The following is a 22,408-nucleotide window of genomic DNA, read 5'->3' as shown; positions in this document are numbered from 1 at the left end:
ACCCTTATAGGGCATGTGGGGATGACATGGCAAGCTCTAAGGCAAGTATTAGCATCTATTCATGATGTTCTAGCCCTCCCAAGTCATCTCAATGATATCATCTCATCTGGGCTTTGGAATAAGGCAATTCCCATTCAAGAGGGTCAAGGTCAGGTGGGAGTGTCCTAAATTCATCTAGGCACATCATCAAATAAGTCAATGCCTTGGTATTTTTATACAATGTTTCAACATATAGAGGTGTAGGAAGGGGGGTATAACCATGTGGAGGCTCCTAAAATCCCAATGTTTATCTCAAGAGGGAAACACTAGGGCTGCAAGGTCATTTCTCTTAAGTCTGGGCAAAAAATCCTTTGAATAGTGTTAAATAGGTGTCAATTCATCTTTCAAAGGATCTTTGTAGCGTGAGTAATGAACCACCTTAAACATACCCTCAAGATCAAGTGAGATGAACATCATTATGGCCAAAACCATTAAAGTGTCATAATGGAACATATTCAATGTCAGGGGCACAAAAATGGTTCACGCAAGCCTTGCCTTCCAATGTCTTTCTAGCTCAATATTTGAAAGCAAGTTATCGCACTTGTTTTAAGGATGATTATACTTTTAACCTTATTAGGTGCTTCCATCCGATAAAGGACAAGACATTTCATAGGTAGACCCATCAATCCATAGGTGCATGTGAAAATGGTAGTGATGGAGTGGGCAAGACTTCAAGGAAAAGAGTCATATCCATGGTAGCAACTGAAAGATGTCCAACATCCTCTAGGTAGTATAGTGAAAAAAGGGAGAAAAGAGGAAGTTGCCCCTTTCCTTAATTTATCTTTTCCACCCCTTTTGGTGCATCTTTTTAATAATTCCTCTTTTTTTTTGCATAGCTTAGAAAACCTAGCTTGCTTTATACTTTTCCAATACCCCTTAAAGATGTAGCAATTTCTCGCTCATCAAAGTTGGAACAAGCAAGGGTTCCTTTTAAAATGGAGCATGAAATGTTGAGGAACTATACGATGGCCAATGAGGGGGGTAAATCGCATGTTATAAATTTTCCCATGTGCTTATTATGTGAAAATTTCTGAATCTACACATCAGAAATCCTACCGCAATCACTGGTTTACCATCTCCTACTTGTTTTTACATTCAACAAGTTATTTAATTATTTAAATAGCGATGAAAACAATATTGTAGACTACACATACATAGAGATCATGAAGTCAAATGAAATGAGACAAATACACAAGGGACACCGTTATTTTTGGATAATCGTCCCCGGAAAAACCCAATGTAGGAAAATCGGTACAACATATAGAGGGTTTGTACTATTAAGTAGATTTCTGAATACAGCTAGGGTGCCAAATCTGTCTCACCCAACAGAGAATAAACTCGGCAGAAGTACCTCTATCCAGAGACAGATGAACAAACCCCACAAGTGACTACAATATTCCCAATGCTGGGCAACAATGGCTGCTCCAAGCTCTGCGCTGGCACTGTGTCACCTCCTTTAGGAGTTGCGTCACTGCATTAAAGCTCTCCCTCTGTGTCACTGCGTCAAAGCTCTCCCTCTGCGACATATACGACACTGCGTCACTGTGTCAAATCTCTCCCTCTGCGTTAGAGCTCTCCCTCTGCGACGTTTGCAACACTGTGTCAGAATTCTCCCTCTGCGTCACTGCATCAGAGCTCTCCCTTTGCGATGTCTACGACACTGCGTCAGAGCTCTCCCTCTACGTAACTACGTCAGAGCTTTCCTGGTGCTTCTCTGCCCCTCTGCTATGTATTTTCGACCTTAGACTGAAGTCCCTCTGCCGAACTGCCCCTCACCGCAACAAATCCCTTGTTTGATTTTCTCAGCAAACCTCGCCCCAGAAAAATTGCACTTACTGATCTCTTAGGTGTATCTCCAACTGACCCTCAAGCCTCCTCTTATACTTTTCTTGTTGATGAATCAACAACCAAGATTAAGTCCCTAATCAACAGCTAAGATTAAAACAAACTTGATCCTCGTCACTTAGAAGTTTCTCACCCATATTCTTTGTAATACCCATTAATATTTTTATTTTCCTAAGTTTAGACTTAGGAACCCATTAAAAATATTAATTATTTTAATAACTCATCATCCAGGTGGAATTTCTCCAAATGATTTATGGGTTCTAGAGATCTCATGTATTCTATCCCTTCCACAAAATTTCAGAGCTAGATCACATCCGATGCTACCCAAAATCAGCACTCCCTCTTAGATAGGAATGTGTTGTAGTAATACTTCTCAACATAAGCACTACACTAATCCACTACGTTGGTCCTCTGTGTTGTTGACGCTTGGCTTGATGCCCTTCATCCACTACATTGTTGCTTCTTGTACTGCTGCCCATGACTCTACCACTATCACTGCTACATCTATACTAAAACTCCCTCTCAAAATGTTGCCTCATGCTACCCATAGCACTGCCACTGCTAACTGTTGCACTACAACTCAATTACTGAGAAGTAAGTAACTGAAACTACACCCAAAACTGACATTTTGTTTAGTATGGATGCCTCGTGATGTTGAAGCTACGTCTATTGCTAATCTTTGCTCCCTCTCTATTGCTACTGTGTTGCTGCAAACTTCTTTGTGCCTCTCGCATTGCTACAACATCCATTGCGCTGCCTCAGACTTTAGCACTCTAGCTCTGTGACTGTCGCTCCATCACACCTCACTCCAACCGACACCTGTCATTTTTCTACTGTTGTTAAGGGCTCCCGTAGTCGTATGTGATCCAAGAGTTTGGGCACCTCAAGGATCTTCCCCCATGTAATTCTCTCGAGTACAACTCCATGTCGCCCCACCTCTTCTCCAGAGGCACATGAGCACTCATGGCATAATCATCATCCTCGCTATCCTTGTCAGCTTTCACTCGAGCAACCTTCGAGTTAGAAGCCTCCTCCTTGCCCTTCTTCTAGGGACACTGAGTGGCATAATGTCTAAGTTCCCCACACTTGAAGCATCTAACCTTGGTTATATCCTTCTTCTTTCTCTTCTACTTCACTTGATGTCCCAATGATGTGAGAGTTGCATCCTAATCCTCCTCCTTGACCTGGCTTCCTTGCCGCTACTCTCTGCCTTGGTCAACTTCCTGAACTCTTCTTGTCGAAGAGTTGTCCACATCTCCTCCAAACTAGGGAGAGTCGCTCTGCCCAAGGTAATTTGGACAAATGTCTCCCAGTCCTCGGTGAATGCATTTAGGGTAGTCCTGACCATGAACACGGGATCTGGTGTAGACCCCAAGGAAGTCAACTGGTCGTGAATCCCTTGCAACCTGAGAAGGAAGGGTTTGATCTCCTCTCCCTTCTGCATATGGTACTACCTCAACTAATTTTCTAATAGCATCTTTCGTTGGATGGAAGAGCCCTAGTACAAGGTGGTCAGCGCCTCCCACATCTCCCTCGTTGTTTCCTTCTTAGCAATGTGTAGTACTACATGATCTTTGACTCCATCTAGGATCATGCACTTGGCCTTCGCCTGGGCCTCCTCATACTTTTTTAACGTATCAACATTAACCAGAACAATAACTACTCTTAAGGCATAATTCTTGATACGATGTTTGTCTAGGAGCTAGGAGCTGGCCTTCCAGATGACAAAATTGGATGCTTCATCCAATCTATCCTGATCCATCGACCCATTCATTGTCATCTCTACTAAAAAATAGGATTGGTTCTCTTCTCCCTCTCTTGCTGTCAATCTAGCAAGACTTGGATATGGATTTCTTTGGCGCAAGAAACCCTCTAAGGAACAAGCTCCTCTAGACTCCCTTTGAGTCTTGATTTCCTTCACGGAAATCCACCGGCCAAATCTCGAATCACTCCTCTCCAATCCTACTTTGTTGCTGCAACCCGGATCTAGATTTCTTTGGCTAGAAATCTGTCAAGGTAGTGACTCCCTCTACCTTGGCTTTGTCTCCACAGACATTGTTCTGCACCAACAACAACAGCGTCCCACTAGCTCCTCAGATCGAATCTTTTCTTCTCCCCCAACCCCGGCAACTGAAGAATCTAAGCACTTCTGGCTCTGCGCAATCACTGCATGAGCTAGATCAACTCCTCCTGGCCACTGTGCCACTCCTTCCTACTCTAGAAAGATGACGTGGCTCTGCGTGAACCTAATATACCCTCTCTGCTTTTGTGCTGGCCTAGACAGCTGACGTAGTTACTGCGTGGCCTCCTCCCAGCTATTGTGTCACCCTCACCTAGCTCAGAATGCTGACGCAGGCACTACGTGAGCCTCTGCGTCACCTCTTTTGTACTGCGTCACTCTCCCTCTGCGTCTCTGGCTCTGGAACAACGCTGTCACTCGAGACAACTGCCTCTGCAACAAATTCTTTAGATCTCCCGACTAGTGTCTTCAGTCTCCTATGATCTGCAATGCTCTGATACCATGTGAAAATTTCTGAATCTACACATCAGAAATCCTACTACAATCACTCGTTTACCATCTCCTACTTGTTTTTACATTCAACAAGTTATTTAATTATTTAAATAACTTATTTGATCCTATTGCAGATTACACATACATACAAATCATGAACTGAAATAAAATGAGACAAATACACAACGGACACTGTTATTTTTGGACAATCGTCCCCGAAAAAACCCAATGCAGGAAAAACGGTGCAACATATAGAGGGTTTGTATTATTAAGTAGATTTCTAAAAACAACTAGGGTGCCAAATCTGGCTCACCCAATAGAGAATAAACCTGACAAAAGTACCTCTATCCAGAGACAGGTGAACAAACCCCACAGGTGACTGCATTGTTCCCAGTGCTAGGCAGCGATGGTTACTCCAAGCTCTGTGCTGGAACTATGTCCCCTCCTCTAGGAGTTGTGTCACTGTGTCATTGCGTCAAAGCTCTCCCATTGCGTCACTGTGTTAGAGCTCTCCCTCTGCGACACTGTGACACAACATCACTGCGTCAGAGCTCTCCCTCTATGTCACTGCGTTAGAGCTATCCCTCTGCAACGTCTGCAACACTATGTCAAAGCTCTCTTGGTGCTTCTCTGCCTCTTTGTTATGTATTCTCAACCTTGCACTGAAGTCCCTCTGCCGAACTGTCCATCTCACTGTAACAGATCACCTGTTCGATTTTCTCAGCAAACCTTGCCCCAGAAAAATCGAACTGATTAATCTCTGAAGTCTATCTCCAATTGACCCTCAAACCTCCTCTTATACTTTTCCTGTTGATGAATCAACAACTAAGATTAAGTCCCTAATCAACGACTAAGATTAAAACAGACTTGATCCTCGTCACTTAGAAGTTTCTCACCCATATTCTTATTAATACCCATTAATATTTTTATTTTCTTAAGTTTAGACTTAGGAACCCATTAAAAATATTAATTATTTTAATAGCTCATCATCCAAGTGGAATTTCTCCAAATGGTTTTTGGGTTTTGGAGATCTCATGTATTCTAGCCCCTCCACAAAATTTCTGAGCTAGAGCACATCCAATGCTACCCAAAATCAACATATTATATACCAACCATCATTTGTATTTTCTTTATTTGTGGCTTCATATGTTTTTATCTTTCTTTCAACTGCATCAACCTCTTGGGGAAAAAATTTTGGCCCTGACTCAGAGATGAAAATATTAGGTGTCAATCGTAACAATCAACCCAACGAATGGAGGTGGATAAAAAAAGAAATATGGAAAGTGTCAAGTATAGATTACTATGGGCATGTTACTTCAATCAGTGCCTCCTATTAGTGCTTGTCTTTAAGGAAGGACCTCGAGAGAGGCCACAGTGGACTAGGGGTAAAGGATAACCCCCAAGTAAAGCATGAGAACACGATTACAATCAAGAGTAGTCAATCATCCAACTTGGCCTATGATCCATATTAGTATGCCCCAAAGCATTAAATGAAAGAACATAATTACTAGAATGGTTAATGTACCTACCATAGATGATTCACATTCCTTCAAAAAGCATGCCAGATGGAAGAGAGCATTGATCAGAGCATAGATGGAGAGCTTTGATGCAAAGCAATCTGTGGGCCATCATTAGGATGTTGGCCAACTAGTTCACAAATGAGGAACAAAATTGTCTCCTATGGGCTACCCACTTTTGGTGGGGTAATAGGTACCTCTATGTTGCACCATCACCCATATGATGCAATTTGTTGTACATTTTACTTTGCTAGCCACCACCATTTATACATTTGAATTAATTTGTTGTAACCAGTGTCCATACTCTCAACTACCATACTAGTGTTGTGTAAATTTTAATTCATTGTATAATTAATTGGAATTTTTGTACAAATTTGTCATCTGAAATTTATGAAAATTAATTAAATTTTCATCTATAAATATTCAATTTTCATCTTCAAAATTACTTATGAATAGTCATATGAATTATAGGAAAACCCTTCACAAATTTAAAAAAAAATTAAACCCCACACAAAATTACTTGTATTATCATTATTATCTAAAGCCATTTCTATACAATTTTTTTGAACAAATTGTACAATTTTGTTCACTGTTTATACAAGCCATAATATCTTGATTCTACAATTTTTTCTCCATTTAATACAAAACTTTGGCATTGCCCTAGGCCACACTGGCTACAACTCTAATACCATGTTAAATTATATTATGTCATGTTGTAATACCATGTTAAACCATGTTATGCCATGTTACAAGAATATACAAAAGATAAACAAGAACGCTTGAATAAGAGATGTATTATATCATGTATTAATTATATAAAATGGTGCTATATTATATTATGAAAAATATACCAGAGATAAATGAAAGTGTTTGAATGAGAGATGTATGATATCAATGTATGTATATATATATAAAGCTCACCTATGTTTCTTAATTACATTCATCATTAATGTTATTTATTACATACAACTTATTTTCACTTTATGAAATGATTAATGAATAAATTAATAAAATCGACATTACAATATCTATCACTTTCTTCTTCATGTTTACATCATCATATCCTATATCACTTTCTTCTTCATGTTTACATCATGATATCCTATATGGAAAACTCAAATATCACTGTAGAAACGATATATATCCCAAACTTATCGGATGCAAAAAGGTTTTTTAAACGCTGTTCCATTTTTCTTTATCTATTCGTACGTGAAAATAAAAGAGGTTACCCAATTTAAAAATGAAAACAACGCACAAATTCCACATTTGAATAACATTTATAGAAGATATCAATAAGATCATTTTCCAATCCTGCACGTTTAATATAGTATTTAAAACAGGCAAATTTAAAAGGAAATTTCACATCATATCAAGAAGTCTAGACAGGATGGGGCTTAATTAATACCTTGTCTTTCATGGACCAGCTGAGCAACAATAAATTCCACCAAATGTAATAACTAAAGCATGATAAACAATTGCCAGCACGGTCCAATATCCTCTAGTTCTCGCTATTGACTTCAATTAATTGAAGTGATTTGCTTATCCACAATCAATATTGCGCAGTAAAGATGACAATCTTTGAAAGGATCAGTGTCATTATAAATGTCACATGTTTATTTAGGTATAATACACAAATTTATTACAATAAACAATTCTTAGGGCATATAGTGATATATACAGCGACTAAAAAATCCATGTCCTCTTCTTCTACATTTAAGTTGAAAGATGCATACCCCTATCTTTTAGGGTTGGTACTTTCAGTATTTTGGTCCACAGAAACTAGCCCTACTGGAATTTCTGTCGTGATCTAGCATAGGGAAATATCCATTTCTTTGTCTAGAGCACTCAAGCTCTAGACATTGCCTTCAATTAACTGAAGTGATTATCCACAATCAATCTTTCATAGTACAAATGACAATCATTCAAAGAATCATCAATGTTATTATAAATATTACAAATTTATTTAGGTATAATGCACACCTTTCATACAATAAACATTTCTTTGGGCATATAATTACACATACAGTGATAGATAAATCCATCCCCTGTTGTACGATATATAAGTTGAAAGAAGCATCACCCCTATCTTCTGCGGTCTCTACTTCCATTCTTTTGGTCCAGAAACTACCCTTATTGGAAAATATCGATTCTTTCCAACTATTTGCTTCCATTATACCAATAATTGGAAATTTGTCCATTGTACTTACAGCCACGTATTTACAATACTAAATAAGGTCATCCTCCTTTCCACAACAAAGAATAACGATTCCAAGATGCATTATTACCCTTGTTTTGTAAGTTGAAACCACCCATGTTTTTTGTTTGCATTAACAGCCCCCACCGAAGCTTCTGTCATGACCTTCTGCAGGCAAGTAGATGTTTCCTTCACATCACTTCCTTCTGCTATACCAATCGTTGAAACTTCTATATGCTTTTCATCAATTGAACCAGAATGAGGAGTATGAACATTCAAGGTAGCATGTGCTTCTGCCCTTGAATTACCAAATTTCTCATCGCCCTCTGATATAGTAGCCACAAAATCATGTCTACCAGTTTCATGATAATCATCAGTATTTTCTGATAGGATTTCCCAGTTTTCCGTGGCTGGTATAGAGAGGAAATCCTTCTTATGCTGCTCCAGCTCAACCTTAGTTGGCAGAATAACATAGTCATCAACAGGATCATAGAAAGGATCTGGGTCTCCAGCATTCAGCCAATGTTTAAGTATACGAAAAACACGCTCATCACAGAGCAATCCCCGGTGATCTCCAGGCACACCTATCCTTTCCTCTGCCTCAAGCCCATCTGCCTGAAAGAAGTAAAACCAACTGCTTATGTCGCACAATTCATTGTAACAGTACAAAATTCATATAATAAATGATCCTCCACGAATTATTCTCACTTAACCAGTTTCTGAATCATAAAGCATAAAATCATCACATAATACATGGAATTTAATAATGCCAACATTTTTGGAAAAGTAGACAAGGATAAATATGTTTTTGTAATGGCATTACGATTTCATGCTAATATGTTATGGAAGTCATTACAAATATGGTTGGGCTAATAGAAGCCGTATACGACAGATCAGTTCAAAGCTGGAACATATGGCAGTGTGCTAACTGCTATGATTATATGGCATTAACAATAAGGAGGATCTCCATGGGAAGTTTGGTTGCCCACGTCGCATGTCTCTAAATACAGGATTTCTCACTGCATAAACAATACTGGACTTGATCATCACACATTCTCAATGCTCGAGTAGGCTGTGGCTATATATCTACTCTTGCTTCAGGTATGACTTTTAGACCATTTTAGCTGGTCAGACTCGACTCAAACATATGCAGAAGCAATGTTTAACAAATAACCTGCGGCATGAAATACATGCCTGCCAAAATCTATAATGTTAACCTATCAGAAAATAACAGATTACTAGGACTGAAAACAAATCCGAAACTGAAAAAGAAAAAAGAAGCTGGGATAAAGTGAAGTGCAACTTTTAGCATACAGTATACAACAACACCTCCCAAAGACAAAAAGAAAGTTTTCTAGAAGATTCACAGATAAAATGGACTTTATATGGAAATCTTCAAACTGACACTAACCTGGATCTTTGATACTCTCATCTTGATTCAAGAAAAGAAAGAGAAAAGGGTTTTCTAAAGAAAGCCATGGAAATGCTAGTCAAACAAAACAGATACTAAACCGGACATTCTGCATTGCAAATGATATAGAAAAGCAAAACATTTACTGAACAGAACAGCCTGCTGTCACTAGTACTCACCATAGCCGATTCCAAGGGGACAGTTCCATCACCTTCCACAAAAGTGTATATAGCCTGGAATCAAAAGAAAGAAATGTTAGCAGGATGCTTTCTCTGATCATGAGACTCAAGCACTTGATATGAATGTCACTCATGCAGAGAAACAAAAACATACAAAAGACAGTACAAGACAGAAGCAGAAATTTCATAGTTTAAAGGAAATGTCTTTATATTGCAATTTAAAAGAACACAGATTTCTTAATATATAGTGTATCAAGCCATTATGACTCGCCATATTTTGCAAGCCTGTGACATAGATATTGGTATCCACTATTTTTAATAGAACTATTAGGGAAAGAAGCTAGGATTTCTGACATTCTGATAAAAACACTGAGCTTGACATGTGAAGGGTGCCAATGGCGTCAGAGTCTGAGGAGGGGAAAAGTGAAGAGGTACGCCTTAATCCATTTACCCATAGAAGCCACAGTGCCCTCTGGCTCATCAGGTTGCAACTTGCAAGCCCAAATTGATCTCAAAGCATCCAAAAGGAGTACTGGAAAAAGTGGGAGAAACTCCAAGGCTGGAGATCACCTCGGCCTGGTTGGAAGGCAATATCCAATATACAAAAGACCACACAGTAATCTGTTTTTTGGGGTGGTGGCCCTATGAGCAAACCCTCCAGTGGTGGGCACAGTGAAATGGTAAGTCAAGGGATTTGTAGATCTCAAGCTATATGCCAAAAGGACTTTTTCATATTATTTTTCTCATGCACAGATGACAAAAAACACATATTTGCAGCAGGAACATACTTTATTAACCCAAGTAGCCTGCATATGAGGTAGTGGACAGAGAGATTCAGCCTCAACAAAGATCTTTGCAGAGCACTGTTGTGGATCCATCTCTATTCCTGCATTCTCAGATTTTGGAGTGGGGAAATCCTAAAGACAGGAAACAAACTGGGTATCTTCACAAAATCCTTGGATATTTCAAAGCCCGGGCATCAATCCATCTCTACTCCTTAACTAACACACTGGGTATCTTCACAAAATCCTCCAATATCTCAAAGAAGATATTTCAAAATCCCAAAAGTATGAATCCCATCTCTACTCCTTACCTCTTGAATTTTAGGATGAAGAAATCCTAGAAAACACAAGAAATGCACTTTGGTAGCCCACAAAATCATCTGATATTTCAAAGAAGTTATTTCAATAGCCCAATTATAGATCCATCTCTACTCTTGATTTTAGAATGAAGGAATCCTAGAAGACATATGAAACAAACTATCGTTACAAATTCCCTGGATATAAACAAGGCCAAGAACTATACATCATTATGCATGAGTCTCATACATTAGAAAGAAATAATAATGTAGGAGAAACTATTATGTCTATTATTATGCTCAACCATCAAGAATAACAGCAATAACATAACAGTCAGAATAGAATGCACCAATACATATTGTGAAAATGGAGTACAGACCAGAAAACCCACTCTGAAACAATTCGTCTCCAGTTTCCACCATTACAATAAAACAGGACATGGTCCTGTCCCATGTCCCAGCCATGTCTTTGATACAGTATTATTGGAACCAGACCAGAAACAACTGGTCCAACCAGTTTCAACGCCATACTGCTCCAGTCAGTGTTTTGAACAGTTAAGACTGGTGCCATACTGGGACCGGCCGGTTCGGTATGGAACCAGCCTTAAAGCATCAAACCGGCTGGTCTGGTATGATGCCATAGAACATGACTAAAAATCACCAAATCTTAAATATTTCAAATAAAAGAACAAAAAATTGCCATTAATTGTTTCGGGATGTTTGAAAGTGGTTCCAACCTCATTGGACTTTATATGGAGAAAGTAAAATTTTAGATCCCATTCAAAATTCAGTGGACTCAACAGTTTTCAAGATTTCAGGATTGATAGGATTGCAAGGTTTCCCCTAGATTCTATTATGTATAAGGGTATGGAACTGGCATTTATTCGAAAGCACGAAGCCCTCTAGATGGTGGTTGCATTGATTGTTGAACTCCTCTATCTTGACCCTAATGTCTCCATAGCTTGAGTCAAGGGTACAATTTCACAAGGTTCTTGGCAAAAGAGTTCAAGAATCAATGCAACCAAGGCCAGACACTAGTAGCATACACTCAGATTGTAGAGTGTAAAGTCTAGAGTCTAGACTATGTCGATATAGTTACTAATTAGTATGCTTATTGTTGGACTCCAGGACTCCAGTATTGCATTCGGTGCTATTTTGGTTATATGCACTCTTGCTATATAAATGAGAAACTTAACATATTTTTTTATAAATGGTTTGGATTCATATGGATGCACATGAATATATGTTTTATTTTTCAAAATTTGAATATTTTATATACTTTTTGGTTGACCAGTTTTTCGGTCTGCCTTTTTTGTGGTTTTGTTCCAGTTCACAGGTTTGGGGTCAACCACTTTGACGACTGATCCAGTTCTACTAACACTGCTTTTATCAACCTAAGTCTAACTATCAATAACAACTTACAATTAACCACAATTTCTCTTGTTCATCTAATGACACTGTATACAATTTGGACATACCCTAAATGCTAATTTTTATTAGTAAAAGCCCATTAATGAGTCAGTTTTACCAACTGATCATTGGGCTCAAAACCCACAACATCTACAGGGTTGTCTTTGACCAAACATGGAGCAAAACCGCCTAGGTCATAATGGTTTCCTTCGAGACTTCTTCTAAGAGTGGAAATACCATAGGAGAGGTCTGTTGAAAACAATGGAATAATCCAAACAGGCAGAAAGTCTCACAGGCCTTAAATTCCACTTAACTTTGATTCTGAAACAATCTGAAGCACTAGCAGCTGACAATTGGCCAATAGCCCTCTGGAATACTATCTTTAGTTAATTCCTAAGGCTATGGCAACTGGATTTAAGGGAATTGTTACCCATCTTTCATCAGGGTAATCTGAAATATTTTTACCATGCCATTTGTAAGTGTTAAAATATCTAATCCAGCAATCGAAGTAAATTAATTTCCTATGATTTCTTTACTAAAAAATTCATTTAGGATGCATTCTTCAACTCATAGAATAAAATACACTCTGCCAGAAATTTAACTGAAAATAAAAATTCAGCAGAAGCTAAAGGAAACCAATCAGAGGGATTTTTCTCTTCAAATATTAGGTTTTCATTAAAATTACTCCAAGTTTACAAGGGCTCCCAAACTGGGAAAATATCCCACTGAGAGAACAAGAAAAAATTACAGCAAAACCTGGCTATTCTAGTGCACCATACAACCTCTACGGCTCTGCCAAAACCTGCTGTAAAAACCCTCCCACTGTTGCTGAAATCTATCCTAGAAATTTTACAATCAACCTTCTCTTTTGTTGGGTTGTACAACCTCCTGAAGTTACCTCTGCATCTATTGTGGATGGCCCCTTCAATTTCTAAGAGCTAGGTTAATCTGCTTTTGTTGTTCACACTGTATTCTGTTTTCTCCTTTAGACTTCACACTGATTGAAAATACTTTATCACTTTTTCACTTGTGTTTTTCTAAAACTGTGTATCACACTCTCTATGTCTTTTCCCTCCACCTTGTATTATAATTTACCGAACCCAGCTGAACAAGTACACGCTAGATTCCTAACACAAAAAATATAGCGGATGCAAAAAATTCAATCTGAATTACATACAAAAACAAATTTCTGCCCAATCAACAGTTCTTCATTAATAAATTAATCACAGAACTTACCTAGGCTCTTGTCCCAGGATAATGGCCCAACTAAGAAAATACAGTTGACAAAACTGATCATCGGCCTCTCTGCACTCTCTCGGACCCAGCGCACGCTCACTGAGAAACCCCTTGTGTAATATTCCTAATTAGCCATGGCTAATTGGAATATTCAATTTTGCTCAATTTTGCCTTCTATAGTTATTTATAAATAAAAAGGTGAGAAAAGGGGGACATAACTCACTTTTTGAATAAAGTCACTCCCTAGTAGCACAACATTTACTTAAAAGGGGAGCCAAGGGGGCCAAAGGACCACGTAGAGAAGGGGGCCCACGTAGACACTTGGAGGGACTGCGCAGATGGAGAGGAGCACGTGGCAAGAGAGAGGCTACGTTGGAGGAGGTGGGCCTTAGGGTTTTGAGAGAGGCCAACGCTATAAAGGAGAGAGGAGCCTCCTCACTTTGGCATTCGATTATGTTGTATTTGAGCTAGTCACTTCGACTTAGAGCATGCTTGTTGTTTAGCCTGTCTGCAGCACTATTTAGTGCATCGAGTGTCTCCGTTCGGAGATCTCACCCTTAGCCCCGGGGGACTTCGAGTGCCTGCTCGAGCAAGGTGGTTTCATCAGCGTTTTGCAAGAGGATCGATCTTTGGAGTTGAGGAGGAACTAAGCATTTTGATGACTGTGCAGTCTTGAGAGAGGAGGACGCAGTCTCTTTTGGTAGGAGCTCCGGATTGGGTTTATGTGGAGGATTTGAGCTTGGAGATTGAGCAAGGGATTAGCCCTTGCATATTGGAGGATTTTGGCAGAGTCTCAGGCAGAGTTTTGGAGGATTCTCTTCAGTGGCAGCGCAAAGCCTTGAGGGATAGTGTAGATCCTCAAGGGGGTGATTTTCGGGGGTCAGCTATTTTAGAAAAGCTTTCTGGGCTTTTCTGGGTTTATTGAGCAGAGGCTGATTCCAGAGTTTCAGCATTTTCTGAGGAGGGGAACAGCCCCAAATCCTCACTTGATTCCAACAGTAGCAGCAACACAGCAGTTCTCCAGCAGCTTGGACGTAGTTCAGAGAGAGGCCATTTCCTTACCATTCTGAGTATATTTCTTCACTTGCCTTGTGCAAGTCGAGGTGCTATCTTTCTGATCACCTCTTGTACTCTTTCCATTACTCAGTATAATAAAATGGCTTAGCATTTCTCTCTGCATTTCTTGAGTATCTGCTTATATTCCATGTATACATTATTGTATGTTGCATTACTATTATTTTTATCTCTTTGAGCTTCCCGGCTACTATACCACTTGTGTGTTTTTCTCCTATACTCTTAGACAGAGTCTGGAAAGGACCAGGTAGCCTCCAGATCTCGTCCTCTTTTCAAAGGCGACATATCTGGTAAACACCCTCCCAATCCATCTCTGGTTGGAGTTTGCTTGTGTTTGAGGGATATCCCTGAAAAGGGATATTACATCTTGCAATCTTATGCTGTTGTTATGTCTTAGCCTCAACACTTAGGCTCAATTTATAACTTTCTTAAGCTAAGATTGATGGCCAAAATTAGCTCATCAAGTTAACTGATGATAGGTGACTTTAGTTTAGTTAACTTTCCTATCTTTATCTTTTTTTACAAGTCATAAATTTTGCTTGCTTTACATGCACATCTCATGCATGACACATGCAACACATCTGCATGCGTGCAACTCACTTGCACACTTTGCACATCACATGCAAGCTCCTAAAGAGGAAAATAAAGGTCCTTCTAGTCAAGACACAAGGCGACAAGTACCTTCCGAGCTACAAATATCAACACTCCCTCTTAGCGAGGGAGGTACTTCTAGAAGAACCTCCTCCACCTCGATCTGTCTCCAAGCCCATCTCAGTATTTGTAGCTAATCCCTCTGACCCTGAATCCTGTCTTGCTACTTGACCTAAAACCTGAGCTGAGAACCTGTCACATCCAACCATGCTCTGAGGATCCAGCTCCTGAGCATCTATCAATGTCATATCATACCAACTGAGTCTCTTGAGAGTACCAGAAGAATCACTCTTCCTCACCACCTACTCCCTCTCAATAACTGACACTGATCCAGTATCCAATATCCCCTCATATATACCCACAAGTTGTCCCAGTAACCTGTATGACTACCCCTATCTAATGCCAAGCACTACAACTAGATCCAAGGTCATTCCCTCTAAAGATAGAAGCACCTGCCCATCCCGGAACAAAACTCTATATCCAACATCCTCCAAGGCTAATACTGAGAGCACATGTACCATCAACCTTGGAACAAACAACATCCTTGTCACCTCCGAAATCCTCCTGACTCTAGCTAGAATCTTACACATACAACCCCTTCACTGCATGCATGTACCAGTCCCATTAAACACACTGCAATTTGAGCCCATCTCTGAAGCACTGCAGAACACTGACCTCATCCCTATCATGCGACTAGACGCTCTAATGTCCACTAGCCATAACACACTATCCTCATACATAACAATACTATTGTCTGAAGTACAGGAAACAAGAGAAAATTCCTTCTCAAATTCCTCTGTGAAGTCATCAATCTCAGTTGATGTAGATGTAGCTACCAAATCCTCCTCCTTCCTCTTATTCTTCTTGTATGGACACTGGCTTGCATAGTGACCAGTCCTCTGACACACAAAGCACTTCACTTTGCTCATGTCCTTCACAAAAGCAGATCCCCCACTTCCCTTTACATTACTTTTTCCCTTTACAGCAAGTGCAAAATTCTCCACCATCATGTTGGCTTGCAATTTTGGAACATTACTTATCTCTTGCTGTACAAAATCATCCCACAATCTATCCCAACTAAGCAATGTCCCATGCGATGATCCCATCAACAAAGTGTTGATTTTGGGTAGCATCGGATGTGCTCTATGCCTCAAATTTTGCAGGGAGGCTTGGGCACATGCATTCCAAAGAACCCAGAAACCGTTTTGGGAAATTCCACCCAAAGACGATTATATTAAAATAATTAATATTTTTAATGAGGTTCCTAAGTCTAAACTTAGGAAAATTAAAATATTAATGGGTATTAATCTAATTGTGGGTGAATCTTCTAGAAGAAGGAATTTCCAGAGAGTACAAGGCAGAGGGAGGACAAAAAGACGTCCAAAGGAAGGCTAACGCTGGCCCACAATGTGCTGACGTAGAGGTAGCACAGTCCTTGAGGGGAAGATGAGTTTCCTGCTAAGGGAAGTGAAATTCAGTTGCCAGAAGCTGGGGTGTGAGTTCGAGAGGCAGAAGTTAGATTTTTTCAGCCAGCAGAGGGGCAGCGTAATACCCAAGAAGGGTGACACAGAAACTGTCGAGAGTGACGCAATTTTGTGCAGAGGTCATGCAGAGGGTGACACAGAGCCTCCAGTTCAGCAGGATCAATCACTGATTCTCCAGTGACAAAGTGAGATCATTTCACCAGTCTTTTGTTCAGTATTCTCTCTGTATTGGGTTGCTAGTTGAGCATCCTAGAATTGTACTCAGATTTTCTCCGGCATAATAATAAAAACCCTCAGAGTTGATGCACCAGTTTTCCCGCATTGGATTTTTCCAGGGACTATTGTCCAAAAATAACAGTGTCCTATGTGTTTCTATTTACCTTGCTCAATTTCTCTATTTCAGAATCATATTTAATTTGTTGTAGGTTGTTTCAGTAATTTACTTCAATGTTTCAAGAAGAAATTTGAAATAAGTTTGTAATGTAATTTACAATCTAGGTGAAGTAAATTCAGTTAGTTGCAATAAGATTCCTGAGATTGTTAAATCTAGGAATTTTCACACAAAGACAACCCATTTCGGAGGAAAGCCACTCAAGGTTGATCTGACCAAATTTTCACTATCAATAGTTTCCCCCACTGCTGCCAATTCATCTCTAATCTGAGTGATCCTAGTAAGATATGATGCCAATGTGTTAGTTTCAGACATCCTGGTGTTTCTTAGTTTCTCTTTCAACACCATCTTTCTATTTTGGTTTATACTCTAGTACAACTTGGTTAAGGATGCCCACATCTCAAAGGCATACTTCTTCCCCATCACATGAGGTATAATATGGTCTTTAATGGAGTCTAGGAATACTCTGTTGGCCTTCATGTTCTTCTTATTAAACTCAACCAACTAAGTAGGAATTGTAGGGATTGGGACAATGTTAAGTTATGGTATGTTCTATGCTTATAACAGTTTACTTCTTTTTCTTATTATATTCCACTGATTAGCAATCACATGTACATAAAGTAAAGTGCAGATAGAACATTAAACGATCGACAGAAAACAAGCCAAGACAAGAGACACAAGATGTGGCGGCTAGCCAAGGACAAACCCCATAATGTGTGGGGAAACCCTTTGATCAAATCTTCTTTTATCTTCAATAATTCAGCAGAGAGAAATAGTACAATAAATCTGATTCATATCAGCAGTAGCAAACCCTAGATCAGTAGCATCAGCATTAGCGGCTTCATTATCAAACTAGGGCAGACCATATCTCACAAACCGACCGTCGGATTGACTTCATTCCACCACCAAAAGTTTCGGCTTCCAGAGGAGGTTCAGGTGAACCTATAGCGTAGTTCAGATGAGGAGATCTTCTAGGCCACGCAAGTCAATCTTTACTTCTGCAGTTGCAGCTTCAGTTTCAGCAGTTTCCGGCTTCAAACTAGGGCAGTCGATATCTTGCAAACCGTTCGTTGGATTGACTTCATTCCACCACCAAAAGTTGCGGCTTTCAAAGGAGGTTCAGATGAACCTACAGCGCAGTTCCAAAGAGGAGATCTTCTAGGCCACGCAAGTCAATCTTTACTTCTGCAGTTGCAGCTTCAAATTCAACAGCTTCCGGCTTCACATGTGTGTGAGAGAGAGACCCATTTCAGCGCAGTAGAGAAGAGACTCATATCTGCGCAGTAGAGAGAGAGAGATGTGATGAGATGAGTGAGTCCAAATGAGGAAAAGTCCTCTTATATTTATACACAACGTTGGTGGGTGAATAGATGCGACTGTTGGGCTTCTGAGCCTACATGAGTTGTAGGTCGGCTTGATAATAATTCCATAATCAAAATAAATTCATATCTCCATGAATACTTATCGGAATCGGATGATCTTTATATCAATCCTACACCTCTCGACGAGAGGAATCTAATAAAAATATTATCAGCCATGAATAAGATGACCCACATGAAGTTTTGCCCTGGTTGCCAATTTTAACACTCCCTCTCAACCATGGAGAACTTCATCTGCAATCTGTCTATCGGTCGTTACTATTCATCCATCAAATGCACTGCCTTGTACAACCTGACCGTTGCCCTGCTCTGCTCTATTTTGCCTGTTCTGCTTAGTCTTGTTCTGCCCTGCACTGATCTGTACTGTTTTGTTCTGTTCTGCTCTGCTCTTGCATTGTTCTGTTCTACTCTGCTTTTGTCCGAATTATGAAGAAGAAGAAATGATCGAGGATGTATCATACTGACTCAAAGTCAGTCTCAGAGTATGTACCACTGGTCCCAGACCAGTCTCAACCAACCCAAGTCAGCGTCATAGTGAGTACAACTCCAATGGTCCCAGACCAATATCATCCTCCACTGACTCAAAGTCAGTCTCAGAGTATGTACCACTGATCCCAGACCAGTCTCAACCGACCCGAAGTCAGCGTCATAGTATGGTACAACTCCTACCACTGGTCCCAGACCAGTATCATTGATCCCAGATCAATGGAGGTCATCCTAGCATAGGGAGTACGGTAGATACAACGATGCGTCCATCGGTACTACTATGGTCCCTAACTTCATTTCCCTGCTCATTGATCAGATGAGAGGTACTTCCCATGAGTCCCAGACTGCATGGGTAGGATGCCTCGACAGGAGAACTAATCAATCCTGTCCTCACAGGAGAACACATCAATCCTGCTACAATTGCCATGGAGAACACATCAATCCAGGCCTCACAGGAGAACACATCAATCCTGCTACAATTGCCATGGAGAACACATCAATCCAGGCCTCAAAGGAGAACACATCAATCCTGCTACAATCGCCGTGGAGAACACATCAATCCAGGTTGCCATGGAGAACACATCAATCCAGGCCTCACAGGAGAACTAATCATCCTGCTACACAGGAGAGTGAATCATCCTGTTCCACAAGAGAGCGAATCATCTTGTCCCACAAGAGAGCGAATCATCTTGTTCCAGTGCGCACCACCAGGGGAGGGTGAGTCACCCTGTGGTCATATGTTGATCCAGTAGGAACCGCAAGCCCTCAGAGCTCCCAGAGCTCAATGTATGCAACATGTAGGACCCTTGTACAAGGGTTTCTTGCCGACTCCAAGTCGTTTGGGAAAATCACAGATTAGATCTTTCCTCAGGGCTTTGACAAGGTGTATCAACCTGTACATCATCTTAATGTGATGGAGCTTCCTTGCTCACCGACTTACCATATCCCAGATGATGTCTATCTGCTGGAGCAATCGACGAATACGGGATTCCTCAATAATCGAATCCCACCTCTGGTTGTTACAGAGAATCACAGTGGTATCCAATGTAAATCCAAACAGCTCACTGAAGAGCTTTCGCAACCAGACTGCCTCACACGAGGTCATGCTAGCAGCAATATATTCTGCTTCGGCGGTGCTCAAAGCCACCGACTTCTGCTTCCTGCTCATCCAGGATATCGAAGCAGATCCCAAGGTGAAACAGCACCCGGAAGTGCTCTTACGGTCCACCACACTGCCTGCCCAATCAACATCAGTATATCCAAGTAGTCTTATATCTCCGGCAGTGTATCTTAACCCATGAGAGATTGTGTCCTGAAGACATCTCAGAAGATTCCTGGCATCAATCCAGTGAGGCTCAACCAAATATGAGCTCACAATGCTAACTGCAAAACATATGCTCGGACGGAGGTTCACCAAGAACATCAATGCGAATGAGTTTTTGAAACTCAGAGGCATTTCCCAAGTCTGGTCCGACATCACTACCATATAACTTCTAAAAGTTAAGATCCTCGAGGTAGTCACAGGCTTGCAGTCCATCATACCGAATCTTTCCAATATATTTACCACATATTTTCCTTGAGATAGGAAAATTTCCCTTGGCTTCTGCCACACTTCAAGTCCTTGGTCCTTCATTTCAAATTCAGAAGCCATCTCCCTCTTACATTTGTGAATGAGAGGGTTTGCACCTGTTAGAAAGAGGTCATCCACATACAACACCAGTATGAGAGGCTTGTCATCTTCAACCTTAAAGTAAAGGTTAGGATCGGCTTCACTCCTAGTGAATCCCAGCTTCATCAAGTAGCTATCGATCCTCTCATACCATGCTCGGGGTGCTTGCTTCAGCCCATAGAGAGCTTTCTTCAACCTGCATACATGAGATTTTCGATCATAAATCTCAAATCCTTCGGGTTGCTCCACGTAGACCTCTTCTTTGATCGAGCCATGCAAGAACGCAGTCTTGACATCCATCTGATGTAGGTTCCAACCTTGTGAAGCCACAAGGGCTATGATCAAGCGGATGGTCGTATATCTGGCAACAGGTGCAAATATCTCATCATAGTCTATACCTTCCTTTTGGGAGAAACCTCGAGCAACAAAACGAGCCTTATACTTTTCCGTGCTTCCATTTGCTGCATGCTTTATCTTGTAAAGCCATTTGGAAGTAACAACAGTCTTGTCCTAGGGTCTGGGAACTACTTCCCAAACATCATTCTTTATGATAGACTCATATTCTTCGGTCATAGCATCCTTCCATACTTGATGCTTGACGGCATCTGAGAATGACGAAGGCTCATTTTGTATGATCGTGCTCATGATGGTCAGGTATCCTTGATACCTATAGGTTTCTTACTTTCACGGAAGGTTCCTCGGGGTGCAGCATGTCCTTCAGCATCATCAAGTAACCCCTTAAGCCATGAAGGCCTCTTCCTAGAAGAGGAAGGCTCATATGGAGGAGGATCAATCGGATCCATGGGTTCTTCTACATCAGGCATTGATTCATCATCCTTTTCTTTCGGTTCCCTGGTGTCGGCTTCTTGAGAGCTCCTCAAAGTCGGAAGATTGATCACCTTGCTGAGAGCCATATCTTCGTCAAAGGTGACATCATGACTAATTATGACTTCCCTTTGACTGGCTACATAGATTCTATAGCCTTTAGTATTTTCACCATAACCCACGAAAATTCCCTTCTTTCCAGATGCTCCCAATTTATTTCATTTCTCTTTCGGCACATGAAAGTATACAGGGCTTCCAAAAATTTTAAAATGAGAAACATCAGGTTTCTTACCGGTGAATTTTTCTTCAGGAGTCTTGGTACCCAATGCTTGATGAGGGCATCGATTTTGTACATATACGGCAGTGTTTGCAGTTTCAGCCCATAGAAACTTTCGAAGTCTTTGATCATGTAGCATGGCCCAGACATCTTCCATCATCGTGTGGTTCTTCCTTCCCACCACACCATTCTGCTCAGGAGTATGTGGTGTAGTAGTCTCCCTCTTAATGCCAACCTCAGTTATGCCTGAGTAAACCGATTGTAATATATCGGAGGTCTTGCTTTGGCTTGAGGGGAATGATCCCCTTTTGCGCTTTCCTTTGGCACATCTCGGACATACACCTTCTTTCTCTACTTGGAATTTGGGCATTCCTGTTACCATCTGTCTTACATTGGGTAGAGCTTTGTAATGAAGGTGGGCAAACCTCCGATGCCAAAGTTCGGACTAAAGAGTTGTATCACAAGACATGACACCTAGCGGACTTCCATCGACCTGATATAATGAATCAACACTAAACCCAAGAGTAAAGGCATCTTTAACATTATTTTTCCATATACATACCTTGCCATTGCTGAAGGTTACCTTGTAGCCTCTGTCTTCCATTGCCAAGATGGACACTAGGTTCCTTTTGAGGTCAGGTGCATTTAATACATCCTGGACTTTCTAGCCTTCTTGAATGGTTGTCCTCTTCCTCGATCTCTAGCTCTCCTCTTACCTTCGCTGTTGAATTTGTCATTCCTTTGATTTGCC

General features: G+C 40.5%; 1 protein-coding gene across 2 annotated transcripts in view; it reads right to left on the bottom strand.

The window, feature by feature from the left end:
- Positions 1-7,830: 7,830 nt before the first annotated feature.
- Positions 7,831-22,408, bottom strand: part of LOC149246860 (alpha/beta-Hydrolases superfamily protein) — a 223,415-nt gene continuing 208,837 nt past the window's right edge. For both annotated transcript variants that reach the window (XM_089458047.1, XM_089458046.1), the window contains 2 exons: positions 9,698-9,751; positions 7,831-8,722 (listed from right to left, as the gene is read on the bottom strand). In XM_089458047.1, coding sequence (XP_089314173.1) covers positions 8,195-8,722; positions 9,698-9,751 — 582 coding nt within the window. In that variant the 3' untranslated portion in view covers positions 7,831-8,194. The remainder of the gene's footprint in view (positions 8,723-9,697; positions 9,752-22,408) is intronic.

The sequence above is a fragment of the Pinus tabuliformis genome, chromosome 7 (assembly GCF_031772625.1).
Source record: "Pinus tabuliformis cultivar Carrire ecotype Pingquan chromosome 7, CPIR1, whole genome shotgun sequence".
NCBI lineage: Eukaryota > Viridiplantae > Streptophyta > Pinopsida > Pinales > Pinaceae > Pinus > Pinus tabuliformis.
The sequence above is the reverse complement of the archived record's forward strand: the minus strand, read 5'-3'. Positions and strand labels throughout refer to the sequence as shown.